The 12,937-nt window shown below is 40.2% G+C and overlaps 1 protein-coding gene across 1 annotated transcript; it reads left to right on the top strand.

Annotated features, from left to right (window-relative positions):
* Positions 1–11,716: 11,716 nt before the first annotated feature.
* Positions 11,717–12,550, top strand: RFPL4B (ret finger protein like 4B). Its single transcript, XM_061207208.1, has one exon. It carries the CDS (start codon positions 11,717–11,719, stop codon positions 12,548–12,550), a length of 834 nt encoding a protein of 277 aa, XP_061063191.1.
* The last annotated feature ends 387 nt before the right edge of the window (positions 12,551–12,937 follow it).

The following is a 12,937-nucleotide window of genomic DNA, read 5'->3' as shown; positions in this document are numbered from 1 at the left end:
CCTTCAACAATTCTTGTCTTGATGAAATTCACAACATCAGATCTATATACCTGAGTGACCTTAAGTTTTTTTTTTTTTTTACCCGTCTCAAGAACACTGGAAGTTTTAGCTTTCCTCTAATTGTTAGTAAAATGTTTTAAACATGTTACGAGAATCTCTGATATAAGTTAACAAGAGACATATATTTTGGAGGTCTTCCCATTGCACAGGAAATTCAGGAGTCTGCATAGATTACACACCTATGAAGCTGACACTGGCAGGGCACTCAGGATATAAAGGTGAGCAGAAACTGCTCTTGTCATCATGGAACTCATAGTCTACTAGGAGAGCTGGATTATAAATGAATAATCACATTCAATAATTTGATTATTTGGTAGTAGTAAAGATACAATATTAATAATAATTATATACTAGGATAAGTGCTCCAAAGGAAATGAATGAGGTTCAATAAGATAGTTTATCAAAGGCATGAGACTTGGGCCTGAGCCCAGGGAAAGCTTTGCAGGAGAAGTAATGTTTAAATGAGAAAGGACCTCTTTCAGGCCCAAAGAGCATTTCATCAGTACACGCTCCGGCACTGCGGGGAGGGGCTTAGCACTTCATAGAACTGATGGAAGGACCGTGTATAGAGAATAAAGGGGGAGGGTGGTGGGAATTGAGACCAAAGAGGTAGACAGTGTCCAGACACTGGGCAATACATGCTGTGTGGGCCTGGGTGAGGATTTTGGTCTTTATCTTAGGGACAGTGGGGATGTGCTGAAGAGTTTTAACCCAGAGGCAGGGAGTGGTGGGTGTGAGTAACAGCAAGACTGGAAGGAGGACAGAGTGATGCAGGGCCGCCAGTTAGGAGGCTGTTGTTGGCAGTTGGGGCCAGAGATAAGGGTGGCTTAGCCTGGGGTAATGGCCGAGGTGGTGGGAGGTGTGTCTAGCTGTGAGAGGTGAGCACCTTGGACAAGCACATGCAGAGAGGAGGGGAAAGCAGAGGCTTGGAAAGTTTCTGGCCAAACTTGTTTGAACATGATACTGGCAGGTGCTTAAAATTAGGGGTCCAAATGACATTTTGCTTGGCTTTGGCCTTCCTGGAAATTATATTTGGATCATGAGAAAGGATGAAAAACTTCCCTCTTCTACAAACGCATCTCACTCTGGGGGAGAGAGAAATCGGTGATTTTGTTTAGTCCCTTGAGCAGTGAGAGCCGAGATGGGTGGGTGCTCACAGTTAGAGGTTTGAAGCCTTGTCTAACCCTAAGGAGCTGGGTTGTTATGAACTGTCAGATCAGCCTGGAGGAGCAAGGAATGGCTAGAACAGCTGAAGCGCAGAATTTGTGCTGAATCCTCCCTTAATTGAGAGATAGATTGTGTCTTTGCACTGTTACCTCTCCTTGAAAAGCAACTTTAGACCGTTTCTGGAAGATCTGTAGATATCAGAAGGCTCAAAAGCGAATCTTTCTTGCAAAAGTTCTTTCAGTAAAACTGGTTGCCAAAAAACAAAACAAAGCAAAACAAAACCACCCATTCCTTTGATATAATTAACTTTAAAAAAATCATGCTGGAGCCCTCTCAGTCTTTTGGATTGAGGAACAAGAGGGTAAGAACCATCACTGAACAAAATCACACGGCGGGAGTCCCCTCTCCCTTGCTCTTTTCCACACTGTGCTGCTGTGACTCCTATTTCTTTTCAGATGCTTGTTTCCCAGGGACTGAATTCTTACTTACCTACTCAAGGAGTCATCCTACATTATTATTCTCCCCAGAGTAGTTTTTACAAGACCATGCCTTACATGTTAGGGGAAAAAAAATGTATTTGGAATCGTGGCATTTCAAGCCCTCTCCTAATGCACAGGACTTCTCAGCAGCCAGCCAACTCCTTGCAAAGCTGGTCTTACCAGGGGTCACAGGTATTAGCTACTAGTTGTGTGCCAACCATGTACTAGGCACAGATTATAATTAACTATTAAATTGAAATTCACCCAGTATTCAGGAATTAGTAGCATTGGTGATTTGGTGAATTAAATCCATGATGAAATTCTATTTGAATTTCAAAATCTCTTTCCCCACTGACCCACCAAAAATGCTGACAATCTCAGCTAACAAGCCTATGTGTGACAGTTCAGTGTTATCCATTGTCTCTTTCCTCACTACTACCTCACTACTGCAGAGAAAGGACCAGAAATTAGGTACCAAGATGAAAAATAGGAGAGGATGGACCAAATATAGACTGTTGAGCTTTGAACAATTGATTTCTGATAATCCTGGAAGAGCAAATAAAACAGACCTACATGAAGATTTTCTTTTTTTCTACATGTACATAATTCAGTCATCTTAGAGTTGTGTGCTTCGGGATTTGATTTTTTTAAAAAGCCAGAACAGAATGCCATTTTGCCTGTTCTCTGTGATGCCAAGAAAAGTGATTACAGATTTTATAAACTGATTTCCCCTCAGTGAGACAACTTCTTGTCTAATTTTACCCCATTGTTCCTAAAATCATCGTCCTATGGATCTCAATGAATCTAACTGCATAAGTGCACATCTCTCATTTATATCTTTTTCTTATAGTCATAAAATCTCCCACAAGTGAAAGGAAAGTGATGCTCATCGATTGGTTTCCTGCTTGCCTTCAGGGTTAGAATCAAAAATATTGCAGTCTGGGGCTCCAGTTCCCCCAGGGACACGGTAGATGGCAGTGTGCGATGAAGATTCCTGCCTCTCAGCCTTGCAGGGGCAACTGACTGGGAAGAGATGGAATCTCTGAACAGGAGTGTTGTTTTTTCCAGCCCAGTCAGAGGAAGAGGTTATCCTCCTAGGAAATGATTTCCCTACATAAACTTGGTTTTGCCGAATCAGTAAACTGAAGTTACTTGAACTATACTGACACCAAAGAATCTTAATCTTCTTTAATTTAAGCCTGAAAAAAATTCAAACTTCAAAACTCTTCTTCAGTGCATGGAATAATCTTTCAGTTATATGATGTGCTGACCTCCCTGTGCTTCATTTTTTATTAATCCCTGACACAAGATCACTCTGGGCAACCTACAGATAAGTCCTCTGGACATTTCATAAGCACAAGCTGGATATACTTTGTGATATGACTTTTCAACATCATAACTGGACTAATTTGAGCATCAGTGTATACCCTCAAGGCCATGTTTAATTAGGTGAATGTTCTTTGGTTATTTTAAAGCATTTTTACGTTTTTTTGCAGAATATCTCCCCTAAAACTTACTGATTATTTCCCAATAGCCCTAAAATGTATGTAAGATAATTTAAATGTTTTATTACAGAAGAGACAGACATCTGGGATAGTTTTGTTGAAGATTTTAAAACTGTGACTACTTCATTAATAAGGAAATAAATCATTTCTAATATGCTGCTCATTCTTAAACACTAGCAGAGGAGACCTTGGTCAACACCAGTAACAGATTTTTTTTTTTTTTTTTTAAAGAATTTCCCCAGAATAGAAGTTCTTAGAGGAAAGGAGAGATGTTATGCATAAATTGTGTACAGCACTTTATTACACTGAGATTTAATAACTTAAGTAGACACATATCTACGATCACACTTTCCCACCCTTTCCTCCTATCTGGATTTGTGTCCTTGAATTGGGAGCTTTGCTCTGACCTCCGTTTTGCAGCATGTGTGGCCACCTGGCCTTTTTCACTTGGACTAATATTCTTTAGTCCAGACCTCTTTGTCCATTTAGAGTTCAGACCTGTGTCCAATTACACCGTCCCCTGGAACACCTAGCTTTGGCTTTTCATGGCCTGACTCACTCTTCTGGCCCCAGTTAGGCTTAACTGCTAGGCCTTCTCAGAGTTGCTTCCATTGGACTGGAGGCCTTTGGATTCCAGAATTGTGTTGTCAATTGCAGGGATCTCTTTCCTCAGTGTCTTCAACATAATCTCTTTTGGGGGTTGCTTTTCCCCTTCCTTAATTGCTGGTGTTTCTCAGCGTTCTGCTCTAGGCCCTCCTTTCTATTCTGCATGGCTTTTGTGGGCAATCCCAATCACTCCCTGTCTTCCAGTTACCATTTACATGTCCATGCTAACCCCTTCTATGTCCAAGTCTGCAGCCCACATCCTTCCCTTGAGATCCAGAACTGTAGATACCTCAAATCTATAGAGACACTTAGATGTCTCCCTGGCACCTATGGTAGGGGCATGGGAGACAGAGGTATAGTAGTACATTATTTGTGGTAGGAGTACATGAATCAATAAAGAAATTCATTACAAACTATCAACCTATAATACTTGTTGGACACTTCCTGTGGACAGTCATGGATAATTGGAATTATTTTAGGGTGGGAGGAGAGCTTGGTTAGGAAATAAAGCTATACCAATTACCTCCCTAACTTTCATGTAGAATAGATTAGTTGGCATTGCTTTCAAAAGTCTTTGATGCTATTTTAAGAAATGAGCATTAATTGGTATGAAGGTTCTGAAAAGAAGATGTCTAAAAACAGACCAAAATATGTTGTCCTCTGTTATCTATATGTAGATGTGGTTTAAAGATGTATGAGTAACCAGCAGTCCGGTACATACCACAGACCATCTTATCTACTTCACTTCATTATTTACTTTCTCATATATTTGTCTTACCTCCCTTAATGGTGCTGTAACATATAGGGCATCAGCAGTGTCATTCCTGTTTTGGGATCGCCTCAGTATTTAACAGCGTGCATATCTCAAAGATGGCAGGCAATCATTGGATGTTTGTGTGCAAGGCTTAGGGTGCAGCTGGCTCTTCTGAAGAAGGATAGTTTTGGTTAGTTTATTTGGACTTACCTCATGACAACGGGCAGCACAGCGTGTTGTGTTTATAGTAATTGAAGCGTTGGACTGCATAAGGCATCCTACACTGCGTACACAGAACTGGGCTGACTCTGCTAATTAGTCATTGCCCTTTCTTGTCTTGCAATGATACCACGCCAAAGAACTCACTAATAGAACTGTAAAAAAACTGAAGAGCTAATGTCCAGGCAGACAAGCACATTTAGAAGTATAGATAAGCCAATGAGTCACACTCGTCTCTTCAGTTAGGTGATAAACTACCAGTAAAATGCAAAATATGGTAGAAAATATAGCTGGGATCCAGGGTTTTCAATCCCCGGATGAAGTCTGATGAGACTATCAAGATAGCATGGATCCATATAGTTCCAGAAGCTAAAGAATTAGGTTAGCACCTATTTTAATTGAGCTTCAATTGGATTGGATTGTATGCATAAAATACACCGATTTTAACAGGGTAGAAGTTTATTTCTGTCTCCTGTGAAAGACGACTAGAGGTAGGCGATCAAGAGAAGTTTAGTAACACACCAGGGTCACACAGCTTGGTGACAGTAGAACTTTAAATTCATCATCTGAGAGGTTAAAATGATAACAGCACCTACCTTCTGAGCTGCAAGGATTCAATGCTAGAAAACGTGACATACTTAGAAAAATGCCTGGCAACACAGTAAAAGTGCTCAGTAAGTGTTATTTAATAATGTGAGGGACCTCAGATGAATCAAAGAGATCACATCCATAAATGAAACCTAACATAGTGGTAACTTACTTGGAGGAAGGATGCAGGGTGCTATGAGAGGATATAATTGGGCTGACTTCCCTGGCGGTCCAGTGGTTAAGACTCTGTGCCTCCACTGCAGGGGGCATGGTTCAATTCCTGGTCGGGGAACTAAAATCCCGCCTGCAGCCAAGAAAAACAAACAAACAAACAAACAAAAACTGGGTTTCTGACCTAGTCTGGGGAACACTCCCCAGAAGAACTGACACTCCAGCTGTATCTGAACCATGACTAGGTGTTAGCCGGGTGGCTGGCTGAACCTGGTTCCAGCCAGAGAGAACTGACCTGTCCTGAATTAGCAGGGAGCACGGGGAAAGGACTGAAAGGAGGGTTTGTGGATTTCAGAAGATGAGGCTAGAGAGAGGGGCAGCATTTTGGTCTGTATCCGAACAGCAGTGGGCAGCCACCAAGGAGGATGCCTTGGGGGAGGACGGAGTTACGGAGGCTGGATCTTCGCCTTATTCCTGAGCCTGATTTACAGTCTCCGACCTCCGGGAGGCTGATGAGCCCTGCCCGGGGTCGGGACTGCTGGCGGCTTGCCTTGACTACCTGGATTTCCCGAGGGCGGGGCGGGGAGGGGCGGGGCGGGGCGGCTCAGGTCTTTTGAAGAGATTTGCATGCTGCGTTCAATAATATCGAAACATTCATCCGATGATGGACACTTAGGTTGCTTCCATGTCCTGGCTATTGTAAATAGAGCTGCAATGAACATTTTGGTACATGACACCTAGAGGGGTGGGATAGGGAGGGTGGGAGGGAGGGAGATGCAAGAGGGAAGAGATATGGGAACATATGTATATGTATAACTGATTCACTTTGTTATAAAGCAGAAACTAACACACCATTGTAAAGCAGTTATACACCAATAAAGATGTTAAAAAATAATAATATCAAAACACTGAATGTCAGATAATTAGGGGGAAAGGAAATTTATTTTGACTCGGGCTTCCTCACCTACATAAAAATATTTCGACAGCCCTAAACCAGAGGAGAAAACATATGGATAATCTGAAAACACTTATACTTGGCTCTAGAAATCGCAAAGATAAAGAGCACCAGAGGCAGGGTCACATGTGTGTCATTGCTCCTGCACACTCACCACTCATGCAAATTCACACTCACCCCCTATGGCCTCTGCTCAGACTCTGGTACCTACAAGGTGACAGGAGGGTGAGGCTACTTGGGGTGACTAAGCATTACTTCTTTACTTGAGGGTGGGTGGCCTAGGGTCATTGAAATTTACATAGAGACCCAGATTAGAACTTGCTATTTTTACAGATAATTTGCTGTAGATAAGCAGCTCTGTGGCCAGTTCTTATCCAGATAGGAACACACTTTGTGAATAAAACACATAAACATTATTCAATTTTTTTCTCAATATTTTTGGGTCCTGAATAGGACTAGAGCACGAATTACATATTATCAAGTATATAACTATGGAGTCTCATCATCCTTGACGTTTTTTGTAGAGTCTGTCCTTTACAATAAGTGCAGAAGTGCAACATTCTACATATTCTAAAATGCCTAAAATATTCTCTTCGTGGAGCTCACCGGGTCTGCAAAGCATGGCTCCTTTTGAAGAGGAGAGCACGGAGCACCATTAGTGGCCTTTGGTGGTGTTAATAATTCAGAGAGGTGCCCTCCATCTTCTTTCAGATACACAGAAGGGTCTACTTAAATGTATAACAGGGCTGCAGAGAAGAGAGGAGTCAAGTCCCACGCCAGGGGATGGAAGCTAATTGTGAAAAGTTGCCCCACTACAGCTGCTGCCTTATGAAAAATATAAACTGTGGTTTAAGCAAACACTTCATCTTCTTGTAGGGATGTTAGATTCCCGACAGGGCTGACTATGTCCCCCTCCCTCACCAGAGGCTGCATCTTATCTAACTAGCATGTGTGAAAGTCAATTTCTTTTTTAATCAGGAGGCTACAGAAACAAGCTCATTTTGTGATTTAATCTTAACTTGTAGAAGCACTAATGATAATTAAAAATTATTCTAAAAATAAAAAAAAATCTTCATGCACATTTTTGATATGTTGTCATGAACGTATTAAGACATTACAGATAAGTGGCTCCAAATATTTCCAGTACCTGAAAATTTTAAAAATGACATTTCTTCCTGAACTCAGCATTATGGTAGTAATGAAGAATCTGGAATTAAAGTATTTCTGGGGAAGAAATATTTCTCCCAGCAGACAAAGACTCAGAGGCAGCAGCGAGTCAGTGTATAATCAAGCCACAATCAGAGCTGGCTGAAAAATGTACATCAATGAGAGATGATGCTTTTTGTCATAGTTAAGCATCTGTTGAGGACCTGTTAGATATCAGACAGTGCTATAGAGAACAACCTGATTTGGCATCGTCATCGCAGTTAAATAATTTAAATAGAAAAAAAAAAAGAGAAAGGAACCTCATCAAAATTGGGCAAAGGTAGGAAAATGATTCATATTTAGCTACATCATATGAATTAGTTCTGAGATGGCAGAAGCCATACAAAAGGATGGTTGGGTTTGTCATTAGGGTCTTTGGTTGCCAAGAAACTAAGATTTGGGGCTGTCTCTTGGAGTTATGAAATTTGATGTAGAGCAATGGTCCTCCAATAATGGTCAGAGGGGTCCTGACCATTAGACACCCTATTAGGACATCTAATACTAATTAGGACAAGTTCTTCACTTTCCAACTAAATATCTGTGGGAAGCCAAATTTTCTTAACATAGTTCAGCCAAAACAACATATCGCAACAGATCAGCAGAGGCAGATGTGAGAATCCATCTGCCTTCTGTTAAGCAGGAATTACAGTGGTTTGCAAACATGAAAAAGAGTGGTACTCTTCTCACTAATTACTTTTTTGGAAGGAAAATAAAGTTATTTTTTCATAAAACTGTGCTGTTTATGTTAACATATAATGGTTTTATTTTAAATGAATTAAATAAATTCTTTAAAAATTTCCCTCAGTTTTAATTTCTAATGGTGTGTATATGGAGAAATAAAATTCACATAAACACAAAGATTTTTGGGGTTCTAAGGTTTAAGAGTGTCTTGAGATTAAGATTTTAAAAAGTTTGAGACCCACTACTGTAGATGTTTAACTTATGAAAATGGAATCAGCCAACAGATAAAAATACAATGAAAGATGTGCAGTTGCCTTTGCAAGAAGGACAAGAGACTTCTGGGAAATGGGAGGTTATTCAGAATGCATGTATTGCAGGGAAGGGTTTACTCTTAGATTGCCCTTAGAAACAGGAATTCATTGACCTTCCAACTCCCTTTATGATTTATTTTTAATTAATTTTTTAAGAATTGAAGTGTAGTTGATTTACAATATTGTGTTTCAGGTGTACAGCAAAGTGATTCAGTTATATATATACTTTTTTTTCAGATTATTTTCCATGGTAGCTTATCATAAGATATTGAATAGAGTTCTCTGTGCTAGACAGTAAATCTTTATTGCTTATCTGTTATCTATTTTACATATAGTAGTTTGTATCTGTTAATCCCATACTCTTAATTTATCCCTCCCCTACTTCCTTTCCTCTTTGGTAACCGTATATTTGTTTTCTATGTCTGTGGGTCTATTTCTGTTTTGTAAATAAGTTCATTTGTATCTTTTTTTTTTTTTAGAATCTACATGTAAGCCATTTCATATGATATTTGTCTTTCTCTGTCTGACTTCACTTTGTATGATAATTTCTAGGTCCATCCATGTTGTTGCAAATGGCATTATTTCATTCTTTTTTATGACTAATATTCCAGTATATATATATATATCACATCGTCTTAAACCAGTCATCTGTTGATGGGCACTTTGGTTGCTTCCATGTCTTGGCTATTGTAGATAGTGCTGCCATGAACATTGAGGTGCATGTATTTTTTCAAATTAGAGTTTTCATCTTTTTTGATGATTGTATCTTAGCTCTCCTTCATTATGATTTTCATTGCTCTTTCTACTTCCAATACAGACACTATATAATTTATTGTTTAAACTAGAACTCTCTTAAAGTAAAGGGAGGTTTTATTAATATGGCAGGGCAACAGGCTTACCTGGCTGCTCTCTTTCTTATCCTGTTCAGTAACTACCCGCCAAGAGAGGAATTGCTGAATCAAATGATATGAAAACTCTTCTAGATCCTGTTCACTAACAGCTGTACTAGAGATGTGATTACATTAGGCAAGACTTGATTAGATTTCAGTAGTGCGTTTCTGTATTTGATCTCTAAAACATTTTGTTATTTAAAGCTGAGCTCTGAAATTAGATAATCTCATTCAGATGGCAGTAGGTTCGCTAGTTGAGCTCAAAGAGGATAACTGTAGTACTGTGAAATTTGGCATGTGATTTCATGCCATCATCTTGCCCCAGAAGAGTAAGTTCACTTGATAAGATTTGAGGCCTAGACTTTGATCCTGATTGTGGGCGGGGACTGTGCCCCAGGCACTATAAAAAGCCAGATTGTCTGAGCTCCCACTCACTTCACCAAGAAGCCTGGAGAGGTAAAAGTGCAGACTTCAGAGCTTCAGGGCATCAGCTGAAAGTCCCCAAATCAATGTAAGCAGTCATTTCTGTCTGGGTTGTTTCCACTATCCCATTTCTCTCTCATTGGCTATAATTATCTTTTGAATACCCAGGAGTGGAATTGCTGGATCATATGGTAGTTTTATTTTTAATTGTTTGAGGAATCTCCATACTGTTTTCCATAATGGCTGCACCAATTTACATTCCCACCAACAGTGCACAAGTGTTCCCTTTTCTCCACATCCTCACCAACATTTGTTGTTTGTAGATTATTTATTTATTTATTTATTACTGTAGGTCCTTTTTGGTTATCTATTTTAAATACAGCAGTGTGTACATGTCAATACCAAACTCCCAATCTATCTCTCCCCGCAATCCGTTCCCCTTTGGTAACCATAAGTTCATTCTCTAAGTCTGTGAGTCTGCTTCTGTTTTGTAAGTAAGTTCATTTGTATCATTTTTTTTTTTTTTTTAGATTCCACGTATAAGCGATATCATATGATGTCTGTCTTTCTCTGTCTGACTTACTTCACTTAGTATGATAATCTCCAGGTCAATCCATGTTGCTACAAATGGCGTTATTTCATTCTTTTTAATGGCTGAGTAATATTCCATTGTGTTTATGTACCACATCTTCTTTATCCATTCATCTGTTGATGGACATTTAGGTTGCTTTCATGCCTTGGCTACTGTAAACAGTGCTGCAATGAACACTGGGGTACATGTATCCTTTTGAACCATGTTTTTCTCTGAATATATGCCCAGGAGTGGGATTGCTGGATCATATGGTAGCTCTATTTTTAGTTTTTTAAGGAACCTACATAGTGTTCTCCATAGTGGCTGTACCATGTTTGTAGATTTTTTGATGATTGCCATTTGAACAGGTGTGAGGTGACATTGTGGTTTTGATTTGCATTTGCCTGATGATTAGCAATGTTGAGCATAGTTTCATGTGCCTGTTGGTCATTTTTATGTCTTCTTTGGAAAAATGTCTATTCAGATCCTCTGCCCATTTTTTAAACTGGGTTTTTTGTTTGTTTGTTTGTTTTCATGTTGAGTTGTATGAGTTCTTTTGGATGTTAACCCCTTATCAGATATATAAAATGCCTTCTCCCATTCAGTAGGTGGCCTTTTCTTTTTTTTAATGATTGCATTTAGGTGTGGAAATTCTTTTTCTTCAACTGCAAGTGACTTACAAAGTAATGCTGTTTAGGGAGTAAAGACTGTGCTCCTGGTTCCTGTTAAAGACCCAGTTGGGAAAAAAAAAAAAGACCCAGTGGGGCTCAGCTCCTACGGGGAGAAGCTGTGGTCAGAGCAGACAAGACTTCACCTGGAAGTCTCCAGACAAGGTAAGCTGTCCCCCATGAAAAGACAATGTCCAACTGTCCTATTTGTCTTTCTTGTGATCACTTAAATTTTGGATAGTTTTCCTCACAGACAGTGCCTTTGCTATGATTCTCTGTTGACTTAGTGTCACTTTCATGTCTAAACTACAGAAAGATTTACATTATTTAATTTTTGTATTGGATTTAGGTACATCCTGACTATTGAAGAGCAGATCGGGTACTAAAGGCTCCCGATCGCTCCCAGAAGCTAATAAAGGGCCACTTCAGCTCAGTTCTGCTACAGAGTGAACTTCAGGGGCCATGGCCAACCGTCTGCAAGAGGAGGCAGCCTGTCCAGTCTGTCAGGAGGTTTTCCTCAACCCCATTGCTCTCTCCTGCGCCCACACTTTCTGCTTTCATTGCATGCAAACTTGGATGGAAGAACAAAAGGATCTGAAATTGATCTGTCCCATATGTCGAGGCATCAATGAGAATCCTCCTTTGGAGGAATGGCAAGTTGGAGAACTGATTCTTCTCATCGCACAGCACAGTTCCCAACTGGAGCAGGGTCTGCATGTGAATGATGAGTACCTGAAGTTCTGGGAGGACATAACTCTGGATGCAGCCACCGCCAACCCCTTTCTTGTCCTCTCTGATGACCTAAGGAGTGTCCAGTGTGGGAAGATCTGCCAGAACCTGATGGAAGATCCCCGGAGATTTGCATACTGGGCTTGTATCCTGGGCACTCCGTGCTTCTCCTCTGGCTGTCATTACTGGGTGGTAGAAGTGGGAGAGGGGAATGAGTGGGCTCTGGGGGTCTGCAAAAAATCAGTTGACAGGAAGAGGAAGAGCGGTTTTTCCTCTGAACATGGCTTCTGGATCATCAGCATGAAGGCGGGAATAATCTATACCTGCTCCATCCCAGAAACCAGAATTCCTGCAAGCCCTGGCCTTAGCCAAGTAGGAATTTTTCTAGATATTGAGTTGGAAGAAATCAAGTTTTTTGATGTTAGCAATAATGCCCTCATCTACATACACAGTAATTTCTCCTGTTTGGAGCCTTTGTGTCCGTTCTTTAGTCCTGAGTTCCCCGGAGAATGTGATAATGGTGCCCCCCTAACCATCTGTCCATCAGGAACTCATCCCTTCCTGTGAGGTGAATGAGATCTTTGATGTGAGAAACGTCAGAATGACCCAAGAAGAGACAATTTTGCAGACTTTGTAGCTGAGCAATTTTTATTGATTTGAGGGTGTATTTTGTAGACCTTGCAACTAAATAACTATGGGGTGTAGGGGGTGTTATTAAGCACTTTAAAGCCTCAGTTTTTCAGTGTTTCTTTACTTGGGGATAATTATATCTCTCAGCCAAACAGCTGTGATGATCAGAGACTACACTGTGCATTTATTCTGTAGTATATACAATGGGGAGTTTTAGATTATAAATTAAATTATTACATTTTGTGGATAGGAACAATGCCTTTTTCATTATTTCATGCCTTTTCTATAGTATAATTCCTGATAATGATAACTGTCTGGGGAAAA

The sequence above is a fragment of the Eubalaena glacialis genome, chromosome 12 (assembly GCF_028564815.1).
Source record: "Eubalaena glacialis isolate mEubGla1 chromosome 12, mEubGla1.1.hap2.+ XY, whole genome shotgun sequence".
In the NCBI taxonomy this organism is placed as follows: Eukaryota; Metazoa; Chordata; class Mammalia; order Artiodactyla; family Balaenidae; genus Eubalaena; species Eubalaena glacialis.
The sequence above is the reverse complement of the archived record's forward strand: the minus strand, read 5'-3'. Positions and strand labels throughout refer to the sequence as shown.